Source organism: Glycine soja, chromosome 19 (genome assembly GCF_004193775.1).
Source record: "Glycine soja cultivar W05 chromosome 19, ASM419377v2, whole genome shotgun sequence".
Lineage (NCBI taxonomy): Eukaryota > Viridiplantae > Streptophyta > Magnoliopsida > Fabales > Fabaceae > Glycine > Glycine soja.
In genome coordinates, this window is record NC_041020.1 from 42,919,139 (window position 1) to 42,941,478 (window position 22,340).

General features: G+C 34.0%; 2 protein-coding genes and 1 pseudogene across 2 annotated transcripts; 1 reads left to right on the plus strand and 2 right to left on the minus strand.

The window, feature by feature from the left end:
- Nucleotides 1-1,041: 1,041 nt before the first annotated feature.
- On the minus strand, nucleotides 1,042-3,513 carry LOC114400552 (annotated as a pseudogene).
- A 2,905-nt stretch (nucleotides 3,514-6,418) lies between these two features.
- On the minus strand, nucleotides 6,419-14,377 carry LOC114400550 (pleiotropic drug resistance protein 1-like). Its single transcript, XM_028363042.1, has 23 exons — nucleotides 13,881-14,377; nucleotides 13,537-13,657; nucleotides 13,358-13,446; nucleotides 13,167-13,251; nucleotides 12,909-13,068; nucleotides 12,744-12,820; nucleotides 12,326-12,379; nucleotides 12,148-12,238; nucleotides 11,740-12,041; nucleotides 11,331-11,612; nucleotides 10,912-11,228; nucleotides 10,629-10,789; nucleotides 10,442-10,545; nucleotides 10,197-10,353; nucleotides 9,922-10,106; nucleotides 9,500-9,832; nucleotides 8,758-9,048; nucleotides 8,591-8,674; nucleotides 8,356-8,489; nucleotides 7,997-8,224; nucleotides 7,727-7,898; nucleotides 7,370-7,624; nucleotides 6,419-6,841 (listed from the first exon to the last, which is right to left on the minus strand). The coding sequence occupies exons 1-23, from the start codon at nucleotides 14,222-14,224 to the stop codon at nucleotides 6,575-6,577; spliced, it is 4,293 nt and encodes a 1,430-aa protein (XP_028218843.1). The 5' UTR covers nucleotides 14,225-14,377; the 3' UTR covers nucleotides 6,419-6,574.
- Nucleotides 14,378-17,680: 3,303 nt separating this feature from the next.
- On the plus strand, nucleotides 17,681-21,449 carry LOC114400551 (WD repeat-containing protein 70). Its single transcript, XM_028363043.1, has 8 exons — nucleotides 17,681-18,173; nucleotides 18,826-19,038; nucleotides 19,131-19,331; nucleotides 19,727-19,834; nucleotides 19,964-20,101; nucleotides 20,216-20,467; nucleotides 20,585-20,905; nucleotides 21,012-21,449. Exons 1-8 carry the CDS (start codon nucleotides 17,682-17,684, stop codon nucleotides 21,177-21,179), a joined length of 1,893 nt encoding a protein of 630 aa, XP_028218844.1. The 5' UTR covers nucleotide 17,681; the 3' UTR covers nucleotides 21,180-21,449.
- Nucleotides 21,450-22,340: the final 891 nt, after the last annotated feature.

Sequence of the window (22,340 nt, forward strand, 5' to 3'; positions counted from 1 at the left end):
GGAGAAAACAAGATAAAGGAAAAGCGGAAAGTCATTGTTGATGAGGTTAATTATGAGTATATTTTGAACTTAAATTATATAAGAATTTATAATCTTTTTCTTCTAATTTTTTCTTTTTGAGCAAATAATTATTAAATTAATAACATTTAACTTTTTTGTGGAGAGAATATTAAAAGGGATAATTTATGATGTTTAATGAGTAAAATAAAACAAAAAAGTAGATAATTCAAGAAAGAAGAACTAATTAAGGAAATAATACTAATAAAGAAAAATAAGTTAATTAAAAAAAGAAGATTAATTAAAAAAATAGACTAATTAAGAAAATCAAACTAATTCAAAAGTCGTCTCAACTGTACCTGTAAAAGAAAAAAAGAGAAAAAGGAAAAGACACACAAAAATTCTAAAAGAAAATGCTATTCCTTATAGAAAACAAAACTAGAGAAGAAGCTCTAAATGTAATTTCTCTTCCAATCTATTTATAAATATTCATATATTTAATATTATTGTTCGTGGCTTGATCACACATTTTCATAGTAAGTTTTAGGGGTAACTTTGATCACACATTTGCATAGTAAGTTTTAGGGAAAAAAGTATCTAAATAAAGTCATCACTAGAAATGATATTTGTTTAGCCTATTATACATCTCTAATTTTAATGCAATTTATTATTATAGTCTGCAAAGGAACTTGGGAGAAAAAATAAATAAATTAGACTCTTTCATGCGGGGATCAAAATTAAAGTATACGATGCATGTGTAAATTGGAATAATTATAAATAGAGAAAAATCATTAATATTATATTGAAGAGTAGCTTTGATAGGTTAAGTTTTCAACATTCTCATTTTTTTTATTTTCCTCCTACAATAATATTGAATTTTCTCATCTTTTCTGTCTTTAATTAATTAATTAAATTTTTTGTTTAATTTCTCCTCTTATTTGATTTAATTTTCTGTCAATTTAAATTATTGTTTTTCTCATAATCTTCCCAAGACAATTTTCTTTAATTTTTTTATTAATAAAATATTTATCTACCTAAGTACAAATAAAATCTTTGATAGATTCCACATTCGAACTCCTATTTTAACTTTCCTGTTTAAGACGAATTGGTATACTTACCGATCCATCAACACACGTGTTCACAGGGACCTTGGTACACAATATGTGGATCAGAGAATAAAATTACATCGTCACAAAGATTGTAAGTCTCTGGTGGTGGCTGCAAGAGCGAGATCACAGCAGTCCCTTTGAGAAGGTGGACATATTGCTTAATTGATTTGACAATTTGAAATGTTGTTGAGCTATCCAAACCAGTAGATATTTCATCCATGAATAATACTCTAGAAGGACCAACTAGCATTTCTCCTGCATTAATAAATTTATAATTGTTAAAATTCTCACATAGACCAATTAGTTGAGGAAAATAAACTTGATGCATTTAGAGATTAAGGCCAAGCCTATTTTACCTGTTGTAACACGTTTCCTTTGTCCACCAGAGATACCTCTTATCATTGCATTTCTCATAACTATATCTGCACAGATCTCCAGTCCTAGAATCTGAAAATATAAAGTGAACAAAAATAAAATTAGCACAATTTCATAATGAGTTTATGAAGATCAGAGAAAAATTGAGTGAATGAATTTTACCCTTAAAATATAATCTGTTAACAGATTTGCATTCTGGCCTTCAGTTGCTACAGACTGAGAGACAAGTCACAATAGTTCAGCCACTTAATTAATTATTAAACATTCTATTTGTAAATCTAAAAGAAGTAGATGATGCACTCAACTTCAATATCAAAATCCATATCAAATGGAACAGTTCAATTTAAAAATTACGGCTTGTTTGCCATCAAATTAAACTAAGTTGCCACCTAGATCAAAACTCCACATATGATTGTCACCCGAGTAGGCACAAATTTCAAAAAATTAATATGTTGTAACTAGTTATAAAATGATTTCCATCATACCTTCATATAGATATCAATACCTAGATCAGGGACAATATTTGCTTCCTTCTCTCTTCTACACACCTCAGTTAGTATATCTGCATGATACAACATGTTTTTATTTCAAATATCAAGTTTTGTCCTCGTAATCGTATGAGATTTAACTATGAGAAAACAAAATAGCAATCACGTACACGAACCATATGCATGTCAACACCTTGTAATCTGGCTGAGTAGGCTAAGGTTTCTCTGATGGTCATTTTTCTCCAATATGGATATCATTTTGACCGACATATGCAGCAGTTCGCTGGGGTACAAATTCATTCATCTCATGACCATTATAAGTCACCTTTCCATTGAACTAATCAAGAATATTAGGCTAAGGTCCACCAGATAAAAATAAGGCAAAAATGTTAAAATCTTAATGTTAAACAATTTTATACATATAATAACCTTTAGGTTTGGATCAAGTTTTCCAGCCAAGGCCAAGAGGAGTGTGGTCTTTCCAGAACTTGGAGACCCAAAAAGCAATGTCATCCTGGAAAGGAGAAAATATATAAATTTTTTTATTGTTTTCCGAAGGTGTTAGCTAATTACTGCAGTCTTGTTTTTAATGATATATATTATGCATAAAGTATATCTGCATTATTACCAGGAAGGCTTTATTATTCCACTGACATCATGGAGAATATTCATATTTTGTCTTCCACTTCTAAGGATAGACTTCAACAATCCCTTCACAAAAGCCAAAAAAAAGGGGGAAATAAGCATTTAGACTCTCTGTTAATGATAATATATAACAGCTCTCTATAATATTTACCTCTACTATATTAACCATATAGTTGGTGAGGGTGGGCAAAGCTCTGCCTCCTAGATGAACATCCGCTTCAACATTTAAGTGCTCAAATCGAACTTCAATTGTAGGAATATCAACTCCAACCCTGTTGCCATTCAATGAGTAAGAAAAAAATCCATGCATCGGTTCATTTTTAAAAGCACAATAAAATAGTTTAAAAAAAATTGATAGTGGAATTAATTGTCACCTATCAGTTCGACTCCTGAGCTTTAACAAGAACTTCTCATTGTCCACTTCGGCATTTGCAATGGTCTTTCAAGCAAAGCTCTCGTTTCTTGCAACCCAAAGTTTGTGTATATCAATTTCACTGGCCTCCCCTTCTGGGTTAGTCAACAAGCCTTTCCGCAAACGTGAAACCGTGGGAAGCTTCTGAATCGCACCCCATTTGAGAGCTTCTTCATCATCATCACTGTGGAAAGAGTTGGAGAAGGTTGGATCTGCATCACTTTTCCTCCTAAGTGATGAACTACCAAACCCAAAACCCCTCCTACTTCCTGCTCTGAAAATGCCCTCACCACCCTCCATTTCCACTTCCTAGATGCAACCAAATAGTACATATCTTATTTGACTGAATGCACAATGAGACAGATTGATGGGATATATAATATAGTGTCAGTGTTTTCCACTCTTACACATTCACACGTGTATTAAATGGTTAGCTAATGAAGAGTCTCACTTGTTCAGTGATTGCTCATGAAATTCATTTTGCAGATTCTTATCTTTCATTGGAAAGATTTTGAAGATATTTACTTCCATAATCAGGCCAATAGTTTTGGCTTGTTGGGGGATATCATTATTGCCGAACCAAATGCTTATATTGCATTTGCTGGTAATAATGCTTCTGTTTCAGTGTTGAGGTTTTAATGCAAAACATACATCTATGTACTGTTGTGAAGAAACTTCTCATTGTCATCATCCACAAATTTGAGTACATTGTCCAACAGCTGCCTCTTGTCCAGCAGCCTAAGATTACTGATATCAACTTGGCAATGGACAACCTTTCCATTATAAAGCACTACACTCAGCATCCCTTTTCTCATGTGGTTGAGTGTAGGCAAGCACTCAATATATGACAGCCCATTTGAGATCCTCCTCATTATTCTCTTAGCTGCTGCGTCCACTCCTTATGAATGAAGATGCTGTCCAATCCGCTCTGTAACTCACTGAGGGCCTGCTCCCGTGATTTCTTTTTCCTGTGACCAAATCATTTCTATGTGGATGCCATTTAAATTTTAATACAAGCTCACTAACAGTAGCACCTAATTGAATGAATGGCTAGTGTTATATATGTGTATCTTATCTCAAATATCACATTCTCAAGGCACTCCAAGTTTGAAAGAAGAGGGAGGTGAACGTAGAGAGAATGATGAAAATTTGTGTACGTATCAGACTATGTTTGGATCAGAGAGGTACTTATAAACATATGAATCAATTGGCGTAAAATTATTTGAGTTTGATTATCATTCTCAAGTTAGAGTTTTGAGTATGAAGTACGTTAAATACTTAGGGAGAATTCTATAGTTTATAATGATTTTATCTTACTCATTACTTTCGATCGAAGATACATGTGGTCTTTAAGTAAATAAAGGAGTACCTTAGTCAAAATATAAATTAATTTTTTCTTTAAAAAAACAAATCTTTATAAAGAAAATATAAAATTAAAAATAAATATATTTAATATCTTTTTTTTACAAACATATATATATATATATATATATATATTTAATATCTTACAAATATAAAATATATTCAATATTTTTCATTAAAAAAAGTAAGAGAATTAATAAAGAATGTTGTACGAAGATTTAGAATTATTTTATATAAGAATAATTTTATATCCTCCTACTAATCTTTTCATTTCTCTTTTATTAAATATTGAGTATGTTTTGTATGTTTAAGATATTAAATACATTTACTTTTCATTTAATGTTATTTTTATAAGATAGTAGGAAAAAATACAGGAGAATTAATAATACCCTTAACTGAGTAAACAACGATCTTCAAATTCTATTAAGTTTAGATTCTGATTTTCTGGATAAAGAATTTAGATTATGATACATTTATTGTGTACTAACTAAATCAACCAATGATAAATACATAGCAAACACTGTTATTAAAATCGAGTGTTACCAGGCTCATAGCCAGTTGAGATTATTCATTGGATCGGATGTGTTCATAACTCAGTGTTGATGACTTGATGTCATTAAATTGGAACTGAAATCGACTGGAACGGGTATAAATATAATCCATCTGGGCAAACTGAAGCTGTCCAGTGGTCCACTAATTAACTTGTTTCGCATCCCAAGGCCTGTTGCGGTTAGTGAGTACACGGTGGTCAAACTCTTATGAAAAGTGTCTTATGAAGAGTGTGCCTGCTGTCTACTGTGTCCAAGACATGCTGCACTGAGTGAATACACAGTGGTCACAATGTTATTAAGAACGTGTTTGATAAGAAAGAAAGAAAAAAAAAACAATATAGGTTATCAATAAAATGAAAGAAAAAGAAGAGAGAGAGAAGAGGGATTTTTTTTATTGTGATAACAAGTGATCCCCAGTTCCCTACCATAAATGCCACAGGGACCTCATGGGACAACATTTACAGGGCCTTGTGACAACCCAGTTTTAAGTTGTCCAAACACAAATGCATGCCGCATTGTGATTGAAAATAATTGTTCATATGTAACTCTGCATGTTGCAGGCGATAAGTAGGGTCATGGTTAGGATCTAATATTCCTTTCTAATTGTCAAATTCTTAATATTTGTGTTATTCTTTGCCTTTCATTTTCAGGTGTCTTCTAATTACTATGATGAATTTATATGAAGAGAACAAGGTAGTGCATATATTAAGCCTGGCTAGAATGTAAAATATTATAAGTGCCTACTGCCTAGTTTGTCTCACACTAATCTTCATAATTTGCAAAAATTGAGTTATGTACTTGTTGAACCTCTATTCTCACACTTAGACTTTCATGATGAAGGCACAACGCAGTTCTGCCACTTGCTAATTTGTGCACTTAAATAATAATGTTCCTCGTCAGTTAAGTTTTTTGGCTTGCTTATATGATTTCAAAGCTGAGTGTACTGTTGGCAATTATGTGTGGGATAAAGGTGGTGAGAGATTTCATATGTAAGTTTTCATGTTTACTGAGGCTGTCACTTTTTGGTTATTGAACTAATCAAACGAATTAAATTAACATAAATGCATATAAGCGTCATTGGGATAGTTGCAAAAGCCATCAAAGGCCAGACCACAGAAGCTGGTTTTCTTCACGGGGCTTGCAAAGGAGCTGTCACCAGAGCCATTGAAGCACTAGAGTTGCTAAATTTTGCTGCTGCTGAGGAGCTACTGTCTAATGTAATACTTCAATTCCATGGTTTGGCATTAGGATAGATTAACTCTTGTAAAGATATTTTTTGTATTCTCAAATGTTCTCAAAACACCTTATATTAAATACCATGATTATATGAATCTATACTTCAGAGTTCATATAATCATGTTATTTAGGAGAGGTACTCATTAAATAAATTGTGGGACTTACAAAAAATTTGACTTTCAATAAATTTCATCCAATAATAGAATTTTTTTTCAAAAGATTATGTTGATAGCATTTCTCCAATGGATTAATTTACAAATGTATTCAAAAGTGATATTATATGATACACTTTTTAATAGAAATAAGAGAATACAGAAAAGTGAGAAAACCATGCTTTTTTTCCTGTACAAATTATTGCATGTTAACCAGAATATCCTAACCAAAAGTTGAATGTCATTCTTAACGTCTTTGGAAATTTAACATCTTTATGGCAATGGCAAAGATCAATGCAAAAGTTACTGCAAATCCTATAAGTACAGCTGCAACTACTCCCAAAAAATCATGCTTAAAACCAAAGTAATTTCTCAAAAAGTCTTCAACTGTCGTACTTCTACCATTAAACTCAATATGGTCTTGTATATCTCCAAACTGTGATGTCACCAGCCCATACAAAGTCCAAGCTACTGGATTTGCCCAATAATACCATCTCCACCAGACAGGCATCCTCTGCTCACCCATGAAGGAAAAAGAAAATAATCTTGTCTTAGGAAACGAAATGAAACACAAATACAATACAACACAGACACATAGATATAAAAAAAAATTTAAATCATAAGGCTCGATAAATCACTAGAGCAATTCATGTTTTACAAATGAATATGAACATTATAAACATAATAAAATGTTTATCTAATTATTGTGACATTTCAATCCAAATTGTTATAAGAATTTAAAATTAAAAAAAAATCAAAGTAAAAAAGTTACAAAAATGCATCTAGAAGTTATTGAAGTGTCATATCTGATATAGTTACACACAACAATAAACGCACCTCTTTCCATAAACTCTCTACCATTGGTTGAAAATTACAAAATTGTGTGGATATCACTCCTTATTTAGTGCACCTCACTCATGATTTTGTGATTTTCAACAAATTTCAAACAATGGTAGAGATTATATTGAAAAAAATGTTAGAAAGTGTGTTGCTAGCATTAAGTAAGAAACTGCACTAAAAATCAAAGGAAGTTAAAACTTACTGGTCGTGGGATTATGAACCCTGAGAAGAGATTCCATACTTCATAGAATCCAGAAGAAATTATAACCGCTAAGGATGGGTTTGGGGTCATGGCAGCAGACATCATGCCATAATAGGTAAAGTAGAGGAAGGTGAAGTACATGAAGAAGAGATACCAGAAAAATTTAGTGACAGACCACTCAAAACCAATCATTGCGTACACTATAGCACTATAGACCACAGTTTGTAGAAGAACATGAGGTAGTTCGACTACAACCTGCAAGAAAATGTGAAGATCAGAAAAGTTAGACACTGAAAGAAATTATTTATATATGTGAGGAAGTTAAGAAGTCAAGTCTCTAAATAACTAATTACTTGCCTGAGCAAAAGCATATGCCAAAGCTGAATACATTCCAGCAGCTTTTTCCCTATAAAACACTGTTCTTTCAACTGCCACCAACGGTTGTGCTGAATTAGAATTCTTAATACCAAGAAGAAGAACAGCAGCATACATGGATCCCATGGCATTGAAAAGATCTTGTTGCTTTTTGCTGCAATATATATATGGAAATACAATTTTAGAAAGAGCTAGAAACATTAGTTTGATGCAATAAAATTTCCTAGTTTTAGTTTGATGAGTTGATCTCACATTTTGGAGCCAAGGTTCCAATATATGCTCCCAAACAACAAGGCAACAGCAATTGTAAAGAGAAATCTTAGGGCGGTGTATTCATTATTGCGCCAGTAAGACCAATGTTGTTTCCATAAGCAAGCCATGCATTGGGTAATAAAGGACCTAGAGTACTTTGAAGAAAAATAAAGGTCCTTTGAACCCGGGGCTGGAGTACTCAATTCTTCAATAAGTTCCTTGTTTCTCCTGAAATATATGCCACAAAGCAGTTTACCTCAACAACCTTTTCATACTTTGAACAACTTCTTTAACAAAATTATAGCTTTGTTCTTTCTAGGCTCTAGCATATTATTTTCCTGTTTTAGAGTTGAGTATACCTGTATAAGTCTGAATTTTTATACAGCTCAGCGAAATCAATCCCCAATTCCATTTCTTTTGCTGAAGTTGTGACTTCCAACATCCAGGTTGCTGGATTGTAGCCATCCTCAATTGTACGGACACCTTTAATTCCCTTCATGATAAAAATGTCCATACCAGTGAAATTTTTGCTAAGACAGATATTTGAAGCAAAAGATGCACTTCAATATATCCTAATTTTCATAAGAGTTTTACCTCAAAGTAACTGATTAAATGATAAGAATGATGTCCAAGTGGCCCCACATATATCTCTTGTCCTCCTCGTTTCATTAGAAAAAGCTGCATTTAGTTGACAATAAAAATTACAAACTTGTTAGTTGAAGAGAATAAAGATGTCACAATTTGTTACTCTGCTTATTTACCTCGTCAAAAGATTCAAATATATCAATGCTAGGCTGATGGATGGTGCAGACAACTGTTCTTCCAGTGTCCACTATTTTCCTAATAGCCCTCATAACAACAGCAGCAGCTCTTGCATCTAGCCCAGAAGTTGGCTCATCCATGAATATGATAGAAGGATTAGCCACTAGCTCAACAGAAATAGTCAACCTTTTGCGCTGCTCTGTAGATAGTCCGTTAACACCTGGCAATCCAACAATTGTATGCTTTAGAGGGTTCAGCTCCACAAGTTCAATGACTTCCTCAATGAACATCTGCCACAAACCATTAATCATTTCAAAACTTAGTAAACTGATAAAACATTCAAATATTTTTTTATAAAATTCCAATTGACACAATATATTCATGAAGTGTGGAAGAAATCCCTATGAGAGGAAGATTGTGCATGGATTCAGGTAACTAATTCTGAAATTTGACTTCTCTAAAGTGACAGTTGCATTTCAAAAGGCAAAGTATTAAAATATAGCTTCATAACTATTAATTGGAAAGTTAAATGTTGACATTGTGACAATAAATTACTTGTACAGTGTTAGATGACTACAAAATTGTTAAAATCTATTCTGTTAATTTCTTGCTTTATTTATTAAAGTATACTTATCACTTTAGAGGAGTCAAATCATTAATTCTGTATAAGAAAATTGTATATCAATGTAATAAGTAATTTAACTAAGATATTTATACTCAACATGGGATTCCAATACCGACCTTCCTGGTCTCAGAATTGATTTCTGCTGATAATCGAAGCCATGCTGAATAGAGCAAGGATTCATATACTGTAACATAAGGAGAGTGGATATCATTCTGTTCACAGTATCCAGAAATTCTTGCAAAGGTTTCTTGCTTCTTTGGATAGCCAGAAATTGTGATGTTCCCACCAATATATCCCCCAGTCTTTCTTCCAGCTAGTACATCCATCAGAGTTGTTTTGCCAGCACCAGTGGAACCCATTAGAGCTGTGAGAACACCAGGCCTAAAAGTGCCACTGACACCCTTCAAAAGGTTCAACCTATCCTCGAGAACTCCCTGATTCTTCATTTCCTGAAAATTTAGTCAAGGATTCAGTAATCTTAATAATGCTCTGAAAGTTTAATACAAGGGCTTTTTTCATTTTTATTTATCTACATTACCTGTGGCATGTCAACAGAATATGTTACATCATCGAAGGTGATGGAATGTGGTTCAAAGGGAAGAGCCATTCCTCTTCTTCTGTCAGCTTCTTTCCTTCTGGATGAAGACCTAGCAGAAGTGCTTCCACCATCCTGCTCATTGCTTTGAGATTTCTCTGATTTAACAGCTTGATGCTGCACAATTGCTGCTAATCGATTTGTAATAATATTAGTACACATATTAGCCTCCCTCATTTGGTTACAAAACATTTTTTTTTTAAGGTGAAGAAACTCACGGTTCAAATAAGTGAGAGCAAGGATGTAAGCAATATTGAACACTATCGTATATCCAATCAGTGCCCCAACACCTATCCAATACCACTTTGACTGGGTGAAGAACCCACGAGATTTTAGAACTTGAACTCCTAGCGGTGTAGTTGAGTTGGGTAGAACCTTTAATAAGAAAATATATCCATACATTTGATTATTTATATAAGGCAAGCATAAAAATAAAAATAAAGATTAGTATGAAAAAACTTACATGTCTCCATCTCTTCCCTTGGAATTCATTGTTTATCATGGCATTCAGTCCATACATCATAGGTGATGACCAAAAGCCCCATAACCACCATTTTTTCATATTGCCTATCAGCATAAAGCAAAGGCAAAAGAGTAGTGTTATTTTAATGAAAGAAAGATTTTTTTCTTTTGTATTAATATTATGGTACCTTTTGACAGGATGAAACCACTCATGGCAATAAGGATGGCCAATACAAATGACCCAATTGTGAAAGCAACCGTCAGTTCCCTACCAAGTGCTCCAATAAACCGGAATAAGGCAGAAGCCATCTGGTTAACAAATAACAGAAGAAGGAATTGCCTGAAGAATCTGCGTTAAGTAGAGATATACATACATGTCATTTTTTAGTCACTAGTATTTCAACATGAGGGGATGGGAAAAAATCAGTACACAGCTTTATTGAGCATTTATTTAAAATACAGTTCTTTTACCTTCCAACATATGGATCAAAACCAATAACATAGTAGGTGAGGAACACCCAGATTCCCACTTGCGCAAAAGTCATGGGGATTTTTAGGATCCATGCAGGAAGAGCATATACCCATGAAGGGAAGAAGAGAAAGTCCCTTTGCTTGTAAAAAACAGGAAGCTTCGAAACTGTCATGGTAAGGTCAGCAAATCCATCCAACAAAATTACAAGAAGGCCATAGAACAATGCACCCGCATATATACCACCACTGGTCACAGAATCTGGGTGCATCTCAGTCCGGAAGAAAACGGTCATGGCTATAAAGGCCACTATAGCAAGCTAAAAGGTGTTGTAAGAGGCATTAGTAATGGATATGATTACATAAATAATGTCCATGATACATGACACATTAACATCAAAAGTTACAAAGTTCAAACCTACTTGGCAAAGTTGGAAGATGTGGACAAATGAATTACGCTTCATGAGTAAATATTCTCTTGACAAGCAAGCCTTCAACAGTTCCCATTTTCCTAATCCATACATTTTGGTTGCCAAAGCTGCAGGGTGGCTTTTAGACTTGTCAAATTGAGTAGCAAGTTCATCAGCAAGGCTTCTCCCAACATGAAATGATTGAAATGCCTCTACAAACTCTTCGGTTGTGACAAATCTGTAAGGCTGATCTCTGTGTACCCAATATTGTTCCTGATCTTTCCTTGACGTCACCTTTATTAACATAATAATAAATTTGTACATGTAAGAAAAAAATAAATTGCTATTAGCCTATAATATTTAACGTCTATTTTCAGTTTTCCCACGTAAACAGATACAAAGAAGTTAAATCCACACTTACTTCTTGCAGAAAGTCTGCAACACCTTTCCTCTCGGGACATTTGAAACCCACAGAAGCAAAGAATTCAAGAACATGTTCGCGGGGACCCTGATACACAATTTGGCCATCAGAGAGTAGAATAATGTCATCAAAAAGATTGTAGGTCTCTGGTGCTGGTTGTAGGAGTGAGACGACAGCAGTTCCTTTGAGAGAGTGGATAAAGTGCTTGAGTGAATTCACAACTTGAAAAGTTGTTGAACTATCCAAACCAGTGGATATTTCATCCATGAATACAGCTTTAGCTGGTCCAACCAGCATCTCCCCTGTATTTATAGATATATATTTGCTAAGAATTTTTGCACAATGGATTGCTTGAGTTAATTAAACATGATATATATACTTCAAAATTTGAAATCAAGCTTGTTTTACCTGTTGTAACACGTTTTCTTTGTCCACCAGATATACCTCTTAACATTGCATTTCCCACAATAGTATCAGCACAAACCTCCAATCCCAAAATCTGCAAATATAAAGCAAATCAAATTGGAATTTAACACAAAATAACTTTTAAGATTATCAGAGAACATTTGAGTGCTGGAATTTTTACCCTTAGAATATAATCTGTGATAAAATTTGCTTTCTGGCCTTCAGTTGCTACAGCCTGAGCATTACAAATCACAAGTTCAACCCGTTAATTATCAATCATTCCATTTAATTTTAAGAAATAAGGATAAATAGATGGTGCCTTCAACTTCAATATAATAAAAATATAAAGTGAAGCAGATGTAATAGATTTGTTCATAGCATACATCTTCCCAAAAGGAAATTCCATTGCTTATGGGTAGAAATAGAATTCCCAAATTTCAACAAATATGCTGTTACAATTGAAAAGCAATCATTTTTCTTTCGTTAGTTTGAAAGCTTATCATTCTAGGAGACAAACATATCCATATTGAAAGTAACTTTATGGGATGCAGTCCAAATAGGTCAAACATATCCCTAGTAGACAATTATCTGTGTCTTACCTTCATATAGACATCTATATCTGGGTCAGGTTTAATATTTGCTTCTTTCTCTCTTCTGGACACCTCTGCTAGCAAATCTGCAGAATGTAAAATAATTTTGGTTAAAACTTGATTTTGCATATGAAATTTTTGCACGGTATACAAATTGCAATGCTGTGGGCTAACCATAACGAGCTCCAACTCCTTGGACCCGTGCGGAGAAGGCCAAGGTTTCTCTAACTGTCATTTCTCCAATATGAAGATCATTTTGACTGACATAAGCAGCAGTTCGTTGGGGTACAAACTCATTCATCCCATGACCATTATAAGTCACCTTTCCAGTGAACTGATCAATAAGTCAAACCTTATTAGCTGCAAATCCAAAACTGGAAACTACGAGCCAAGCATGATAACATCATTTAACAATTAAATATATGTCTTAACCTTTAATTTTGAATCAAGTCTTCCAGCCAGAGCCAACAGGAGTGTGGTCTTCCCAGAACTTGGAGGACCCAAAAGCAATGTCATTCTGGAGAAAAAGCAAACAGTGGCATGTTTGTTTTGAAGATTGTTTGTTGTCTTCCAAATGAAATATAACAATCAATTAATAGAAAATTTTCAGCGTTAATTGTTACCTGGCAGGCCTTATGATTCCACTAACATTCTGGAGAATGTTTATACGTTGTTTTCTACTTGGGAGTACATGAAGGAAGTTCAATAGCCCCTTTAAAAACCAACAAAAAAAAACATACTAAAATCTCCTTCAAAGAGGTTAATACTATTCACTTTGAAAGGTTGGTATTGGCACACTTACCTCCACTTTATTAACCATGTAGTTAGTGAAAGTGGGCAAAGCTCTACTACCTACATGAACTTCTGCTCCAATGTTCATGTTCTCAAATCGGACCTCTATTGTAGGAATGGTGATTCCAACTCTGACACCATCCAATCCAAAAAAACAAGTCATCAATAGTACATTCTAAAGGCATTCAACTTACTTTTTTTTTCCTTTCTTTTTGTCTATGTATAATAGCGACAATGAGATTTGAACTTCAAACTTGATGCAAACTATCTAAACTCCTAGCATTAGGCCGACCCTAGTCGGTTGCATGCAGCTCAGTTAAAATCAAGAAAAATGACACTGAGACACACACTCACCTATCAATGCGGTCCCTGAGCTTGAGCATGAACTTCTCATTGTCCTCTTCGGCAACTCTGACCAGCCTCTCAAGCAAACCTCTCCTTTCTTGCAACCCAAGTTGATGAACATTGACCTCATTGGCAACCCCTTCAGGTGAAGTCATCAATCCCGTCCTCAAACGTGCGAAAGTAGGAAGTTTCTGAATGGCAGCCCATTTAAGAGCCTCTTCATCATCTTCCTGGTGGAAAGAGTTGGCAAAGATTTCCACACCACTGTTGCTCCAAACTGATCTACTCCCAATCCTGAAACTACTCATAGTATTAGTAGTACTACCTGCTTTGACACTACCCCCGTCCTCCATTTCCAAGGATTAATCAAGACTCAAATGTTTTAGCCTTCAAGAATCAAAGAGTAGTAATAAAGAAAAAGGAAATGCAAATCTCAAAGTTTAGTTTATGGCAACTGGACAAGGTCCTTAGTCTGTGTTTAGTTGAATGTAATACAAGAGATGATGATGTGATATATTTATACATATACATAGAGATGGTGTCCGACAACATGGACGGCTTAGCAAGCAAAGTTGGTACCAAGGTTATCAAATTCGAGAGTTTACACAGACTCGTGAGAATTCTATAGATTCGACTGCTGACTTAACTCGTAAACTCGTAAAAATCTCCTTCATATAAAAATAATAACAAAATATATATAAATAACATACTAATTAAATATTTCAACAATATAATAAAGCAAAATAGTAAATCATAAAGTTTAAAATATTTAATTAACCAAGTCTAATAATAATACATCACTATTAGATAATAACTTGCAGATGTTATAGTAGTGGTAGATCATTCTCTTCAAGGTTTGATGTTATTAGAGCAAAGGTTTGATAATATTATTAAAAATGAGAATTTTGTATTTGAGAATAGCACACTAAATAAAAATATATTGAATGTTATACTGAGAGAAAACAAATAAAAAATGACTTATACTTTGGTCTAATTTTTTTAACTATTAACTTGTTGACTCGGTGATAATCTGGAGAGTCTACCAAATTTATGTAGAGTTTATAGAGTTTGCCTAGAATCTATTAAAAAAAGAATTTACTCAAGAATTAACTAAAAAAAACAGATGAACTCATAAACTCATAAGAGTTAAAGTTAATTCGGGGATTTGATAACCACAATTACCACTCATTGTGGGCAGAGAGGATTTTCATTTTCAAGTGCTCAACTATATGATTCCTGTAAATAGGCACTTCATTTCCACTTTACTACTTCATAATTCATTGGAGGGATAAACAACTTTAAACAAATGAGCAAGGATGATATCATCGCTTACGAGTCTCTTTTGACAATGTTTTTAAATAACAAATATTATCTGAACAATAAATTGTATAACTAAAAGACAGAAAGAAAGAAAATAATCAAAATATGATACGTAATGAATGTTATGTGGGGTATGTGTCCAATCTTTGGAAGAACTTTATTTCTTTGAGCACTTTAGATAGAGTACTTCATTAGTTATCCATAACTGATAACATGTATTTAAACATGTCAAGTCACATGTTAGTTGTTACAACGGAATGGTAACTAACATGACATGGTTAGATGTAACTTAATTATAGGTCAGCTTTGTTTATTCTTAAAAAAAAATATTTTTAAAAAAGTGATTTTTAAGAAAGAATTAGGAATTGCTTCTTAAAAAATAGAAAATTGATTTTCTTTTTTGTTAAATTAATTTAGACAAACACAACAAAAAAAAATATAAAATTATTTTTTATCAAAAAAGTATTCTTTTAATAAAATAAACTTAAACAAATGGACCCTATATTACCACATTAAATATCGACAAAAACAGCATTTTTAAACATTTTAAAGTTTACGAGGGGAAAAACTAATGAAATTTCTTTTTGAAAACATATTTAAGTCTATAAAATATAATTAAAAAAATACTAATACATAACTGTATTCATATTATTTAGTATTTACAAGATTTGGTAGAAACAATCAAGATAGTAAATACTTGTAATTCAAAAGAATTTATAGTGCATCGTATACATGCATGTGGTCTTATACATTATGATGAGGTTTTTCTCTCTTTCAGTCTTGCTAAATTAATAATAAGCAAACATCACCACATATGATTTTGTTCCCGTCACTCTACTAGCCGAAGGTGTCCCTACTGCTTACAGCCTCAATTATCTGTGGCTGCCATCAATTATCAGTGGCTGCCATCAATTCTCCGTTAAACAAATGGGATTGGTGATTTCATTGATTACGTCTTCCCTTACTCTCAAAATAAAAAATTAAAACACAGATACGCCCTCCCATCAAATTACCATTTGTGTGTGAAATATTATATGGAAATGTGAAGAATAAAACATTATAACTTTCTTATTGGTGTTGTGAAGTTGCTTGAAATTCGATAGCTAGTGTCTTTTGTCATTAATTTTCCGGACCAAAAGGAGAAGAAAAATAAACAAAAGAGAAGATGGTGATGTCGTTCCTAACTTTGGGTTTGGTTTCAAAATAATACTAACAAATTAATTTAGTAAATTAAGAAAGATACCTAAAAGATTAATCACTTATCAACATATCATTAGTACCAGTGAAACAGACTTGAATCTCTTAAGCAAAAATTGCTCAAGTCCTTTAGATAGTAAAAACCTCAGCAAAATTGATAAATATCATTAGTGCCATTAAAGTTCCGATTTTTAATAAATATTAACCATCAGTAAAATTAATAAATATTTTTTAAATGTTGAAGTTCTTGACGTAGACAGCACCACAATGCTAAGATGTTGGTACCAACAGGATGGCAATATACTAACTATCTGCTTATACAAAACAGAAGAGGGCAAAAATTCCTTATTAATTAATTACTTTTTAACAATTATTTTAAAAAAACACTTTGAAGGTAAATTTAATGTAATTAACAGTATAAAAGTAGCTAACAATTCATCAAAAAACTAAATTGTTTTTATAATACAAAATGTTGTGGATGGTAGGTTTGATTCTCAAATACGAGTTGAAGAATTATTAGTAGCCCCAATAACGTAGCTATTGGCTCCTACCAACATTCCAAATTTTGAAAGATGACATTTCTAACTTTGTATAGTGAAAACCCACTTCTGCTGCATTAGTAAGGGTGTGAAAAACATTCTATAATAGAAATGTAATTCCATTACACAATGCACAACGGAATCATACTTTAAAATCATATTTTTATTGTAGATTTTTGCGCATCCACACTAGTGCAGTGAAAGTGTGTTTCCCCTATACAAAGTGGTTGCAAAACACATTAAACAATGGAAGTGGAGGTGCAAAAAAAAATGTGAAATGGAAGTGTGATTCCATTGTGTATTTTTTTTATAGAAATTACATCACAATGAAATCATGATTTCATTGAGAGACAAATTTGCAGCAAAATAAAATTGTGATTTCATTATGAGACAAATTCTACCATACAATGACATCATAATTTTGTTATGTTGACAAACACAAAAAAGAAAATACCATGAGTAAGGAAGGCTTTGTGTGGCAAGGAGGGAAGGGGGGAGAGTAAAGAAAGGAAGGAAGGAAGGAAGGAAGGAAGAAAGGGTGGTGGGAAAGGAAGGGTGTCAATAATTGGAGAAAGGAGAAAGGGTATTTTAATCTTTTGAAGTTCTGGTAGGGGCTAATAGTAAATTTGGATGGACCAATATCAATTCCCGAAGAACAGTGACAGGGGTAATGGACTGAATAGAACAAAAAAAAAAAGGCCAGGTCCGAATAAAACAGAAGGAATGGGCAGTGCACATGACTATAATAATGAAAATGAAATGTAGCGGTAGAGGTAGTAGAAGTTTGTGTAAAGAAAGAAGAATGGAGGAGGAAGGTGACATATACGACGGTGTTCGAGCTCAGTTCCCTCTCTCATTCGGGAAGCAATCGAAGCCTCAAACCCCTCTTGAAGCCATCCACAATGCGACACGTCGTTCCAATTCCAATCCCAAAACAGCCAACGACCTTCCTTCTGTCTCCTCCTCTTCCAGGGATTGGCTCAATTCCCTCCGCCCTCCCAAAACCCCTACTCCTCCTCCTCCGCTGCCGCCGCCAGATCACGACGACGGCCCAATGGTGGGACCGCCGCCGCCTCCGCCCACAGCTGCCGACGAAGAAGAAGACGACGACGACGCCGAGATGATTGGCCCGCCCCCGCCTCCGCCGATCGCGTCGGAGTCCGAAGACGATTCGGATCAAGATGAGGTAGGAACCCGCTTCCGGATTCCCCTCAGCAACGAGATTGTACTCAAGGGCCACACCAAGGTATTCCCTTCCATCCTCTCTCTCTCTCTCTCTTAATTGCAGAATTGAACAAAAAGAACAATAAACAGTGCCTGCTAGGGCATGGGAACAACTAATAGAGCTATTTTCATTTCCAATTCCCAAGCTTTCAGATAAGGTAGAAGTGCTATCTGAGATTTGTCAATAATTAAGTAATATGATATTGAAATGAGAAAGGGGAGAATACTAGGGTTTACACTATTTTTATGTCATACTATGATAACATGAATAACTTTAACTTTGCTATAAGTTGTGGGCTGCGATTAATTATTTTTTTAATGATTGGGGTTGCTGCAAATGAGTAAGTACAGAAACTAGAGCCAAGGTTTTAAATTGCAGTTTGTGGTTGCGTTTAGTCGCATTCGTCAATATTGCTGGAAATTGCGGACATATGTGGCCAATATGGTTCATTGGTCCCAATTGCGGTCACAGAGATTCCGAAAACCTTGACAATGTGACCAAAATTGTTGTCATGGATTGTTATTTTAAAACCTTGACTAGAACCCTAGAAGACAGACCCCGACTATGTTAATGAGCAGCTGCTGCAGGTATTCAAAATCTGAATGTGATGGGAAAGGAAATCAGTCGTGGTAGGAAGTAATTTATCAACAATTAACATTTGGTCAATTAACAGGTTGTGTCAGCTCTTGCTGTGGACCACACGGGATCAAGAGTGCTTTCTGGAAGCTATGACTATATGGTACGAATGTATGATTTTCAAGGAATGAATGCTCGTTTGGAATCGTTTCGACAGCTGGAGCCATTTGAAGGTCATCAAGTTCGCAATTTAAGCTGGAGTCCAACTGCAGATCGCTTTTTGTGTGTGACTGGATCAGCTCAAGCAAAGGTAGTGTGTGGCATCATTATCTGCTAGTTTTTTTTTTGTGTGTGTGCTCCAGTGATTTTCCATTAACTGTAACATTCGTCCTATTCCCACAGATTTATGATCGTGATGGGCTTACTTTGGGAGAGTTTGTGAAAGGAGACATGTATATTCGTGATCTAAAGAATACCAAGGGCCACATATCTGGATTGACATGTGGAGAGTGGCATCCAAAAACTAAAGAGACCATTTTAACATCATCAGAGGATGGCTCACTGCGCATATGGGATGTCAATGACTTCAAAAGTCAGAAGCAGGTTTGGAAAATTTACCTTAGTCTTCTTCCATGGTAAATATTTTCTTTTGATTAGTTCCATGCATTGTGATTTTGTTTTTATTTATAATCTTTATATGAAAATAAAGAGCCTTTCAAACAGATATTTGGGGGTACTTGGATTTTCTTAAAATAAAACTTTAGGCTTTATACAGAAAAGTGGCTGAAAGCATCTCTTGCTTCTAACATTGCTTGTACAATTATTGGCTTCTACATTGCATGCGGTTGTGTGACATTGTCTTTATAAAATCCCCTCTTACTCCGTTTTATTACTTAATGGGAAAAAATTATTGCAAGTTTTAATAAATTTATGCTCTAATTTATATTTTACAATTTTCTGATGTTATTGAAGTTTTGTTGTTATTGTTCAATGGTTAGGTCATTAAACCAAAGCTTGCGAGACCTGGAAGAGTTCCTGTCACCACATGTGCATGGGATCATGATGGTAAATGCATTGCTGGTGGTATAGGAGATGGTTCAATTCAGGTATCTATCTTTTCTCGCTATAATACTGGGTAATAAAGTCAATATCTGTTTACTGATATTAAGCTTGGATTGAAACACCATTAACTATCTCCTTATATATTGCTTGGAATGGTCAATTAATTTTAACAGATTTGGAATATTAAGCCTGGATGGGGGAGTAGGCCAGATGTACATATTGAGAAAAGTCATGAGGATGATATTAGTGGTCTGAAATTTTCAAGTGATGGGAGAATCTTATTGTCAAGGAGTTTTGATGGTTCATTGAAGGTAAATAAATGATCACAATGAAATCATCTTATAGCTTGTTGATATTTTTGCTTTCTTTAATTAGACATGTATTTACCCCTATCTAATCTTCCTGACTTTTGAATTATGTCTCAGGTTTGGGATCTGCGCAAAACAAAAGAACCATTAAAAGTATTTGAGGATCTGCCAAATCACTATGCACAAACAAATATTGCCTTCAGTCCTGATGAGCGACTCTTTTTGACTGGAACATCTGTGGAAAGGGAGAGCATGACAGGAGGTTTATTGTGCTTCTTTGATAGAGTAAATCTTGAGCTTGTTTCAAAAGTTGGCATATCACCCACTTGTAGTGTTGTTCAGTGTTCTTGGCATCCCAAACTGAATCAGGTAACATAATATCCCAGCGACGTTACTTAACAATTTTCTGGTGTCATCTTGCATTCTCTGAACAGGATTTGTTGCTCTTGCTTATAACTCGTTTTGAACTTGCATTTATCGGTAAAGATCTTTGCAACTACTGGTGATAAAAGCCAAGGTGGGACTCACATACTATATGATCCAACCGTAAGTGAAAGAGGAGCTCTTGTATGTGTTGCACGTGCACCAAGGAAAAAATCAATTGATGACTTTGAGGCAAAACCTGTCATTCACAATCCTCATGCTTTACCACTATTTAGAGATCAGCCTAGCCGTAAGCGTCAGCGAGAGAAAGTACTAAAGGATCCATTGAAGTCCCATAAGCCTGAACTACCTATGACAGGTCCTGGCTTTGGTGGACGAGTTGGTACTAGTCAAGGAAGCTTACTGACCCAGTATCTTCTAAAGGTTTGTTGTTTGAGCGCATTTCTTCCGTATTATTTTTCTTGAATTTGCAGTTTTCATGCTTTAGATTGTGACAGTGGAAGGTACTTACATTTTAATGTAATTGCAGAAAGGTGGTATGATCAAGGAGACATGGATGGAGGAAGATCCAAGGGAAGCTATCCTGAAATATGCTGATGCTGCAGCAAAGGATCCAAAGTTCATTGCTCCAGCATATGCAGAAACCCAACCTGAGCCAGTTTTTGCAAAGTCAGATTCTGAGGATGAGGAGAAATGATCGGGTTACCAAGTTATTGTATCACAAAGATGGCTAACAAGGGGACGGTAGGCAAGAGTGTACTGTACTTTATTTCGAGAGGCTGGGAGAAGTTTCGCTAATGCAATGATGCTGTTGAAATTGTAACACCTCTAATGTTTTAGTACCTCATGTCTGTAAATTAGTCATGTAAAATTGAATTTTGCAAACTATAAAATGATACATTTACGAATTTTAGATATTTTGTTATACTCCTATGCAATGATTTGGCATGGCGTGATAGTGCCATCAGAAGCAATCTTTACCACTTCAATGCTGTCAACCATAGTTTTTTAACGAAAATCAGTGGTGACGGCCCATTAATTCTAAAAAAATCGGTGCTTTAGTGTAGCTTTTCTTGTCTATCGTGAATTCAAAGGCCATTTTTAAAAATAAATTTGATAGTGGATCGAATCTTTAATTAGGCCTTGTTTAAAATCATCATATTTAGAATTTTGAAAGCTCTTGATTTTTAGATCATAGATGTATAAAGAATTATTATATTAGACTTTAATGTGAGAGCGAGACGTAAATTTAAATAAAGAAGAGAATTAAAGTTTGTTTCTAATTTTACAATGAAAAATAAATATAGGAATAAGAACACTGTAGCAATGTCTTGTTTTACTAATGATTTTAGGTTAGTATTGATTTGATTAGCAAGCTTATGCAAGTGTCAAAACAAAAAGATGGAGTAGAAACTGTGTGCAATTTGATATATTTAAGATCATGGTCTTTTTTTTGTGTTAACCTACAAGGATTTTTATCACTTCACTGACGATATCAATGTTTCTCTTAAAATAAATATTCTCTTTTAAAAATGTGTGTTTTTCCTTTTCAATTAATCTTAATATTATAAGTTCTCTTATCACACATTGAGAATATTAGACCTATTCCAATGTCTTGAAGCCTATTTTTAAATTATTAATTGAAGCATGTAAAAATACATATTTATTAAATAAAAATATTATTAAAAATACATAATTGAACTATGATATATAGGATCCATTGATGTTTGATTTAATAATACATAATAATCTTATTTTCATATTTATATCTATAATTTAAAAAATTAAAATGTAATTATATATTTTAATTAAAAACATTAAATTAAAGCTTACAATTTATTTTGTGCACAAACAAACA

Excerpts from the sequence above, each read along its gene's own strand:
- LOC114400550 (XM_028363042.1), bottom strand. The coding sequence starts at position 14,224 with ATGGAGGACGGGGGTAGTGTCAAAGCAGGTAGTACTACTAATACTATG. Across the intron at positions 13,658-13,880 it reads CTCAGGGACCGCATTGATAG|AGTTGGAATCACCATTCCTA; the intron begins GTGAGTGTGTGT and ends GGATGGTGTCAG. Across the intron at positions 12,380-12,743 it reads ATATAGATGTCTATATGAAG|GCTGTAGCAACTGAAGGCCA; the intron begins GTAAGACACAGA and ends TGTAATGCTCAG.
- LOC114400551 (XM_028363043.1), top strand. The coding sequence starts at position 17,682 with ATGAAATGTAGCGGTAGAGGTAGTAGAAGTTTGTGTAAAGAAAGAAGA. Across the intron at positions 19,835-19,963 it reads TAGGAGATGGTTCAATTCAG|ATTTGGAATATTAAGCCTGG; the intron begins GTATCTATCTTT and ends TAATTTTAACAG. Across the intron at positions 20,906-21,011 it reads TGACCCAGTATCTTCTAAAG|AAAGGTGGTATGATCAAGGA; the intron begins GTTTGTTGTTTG and ends ATGTAATTGCAG.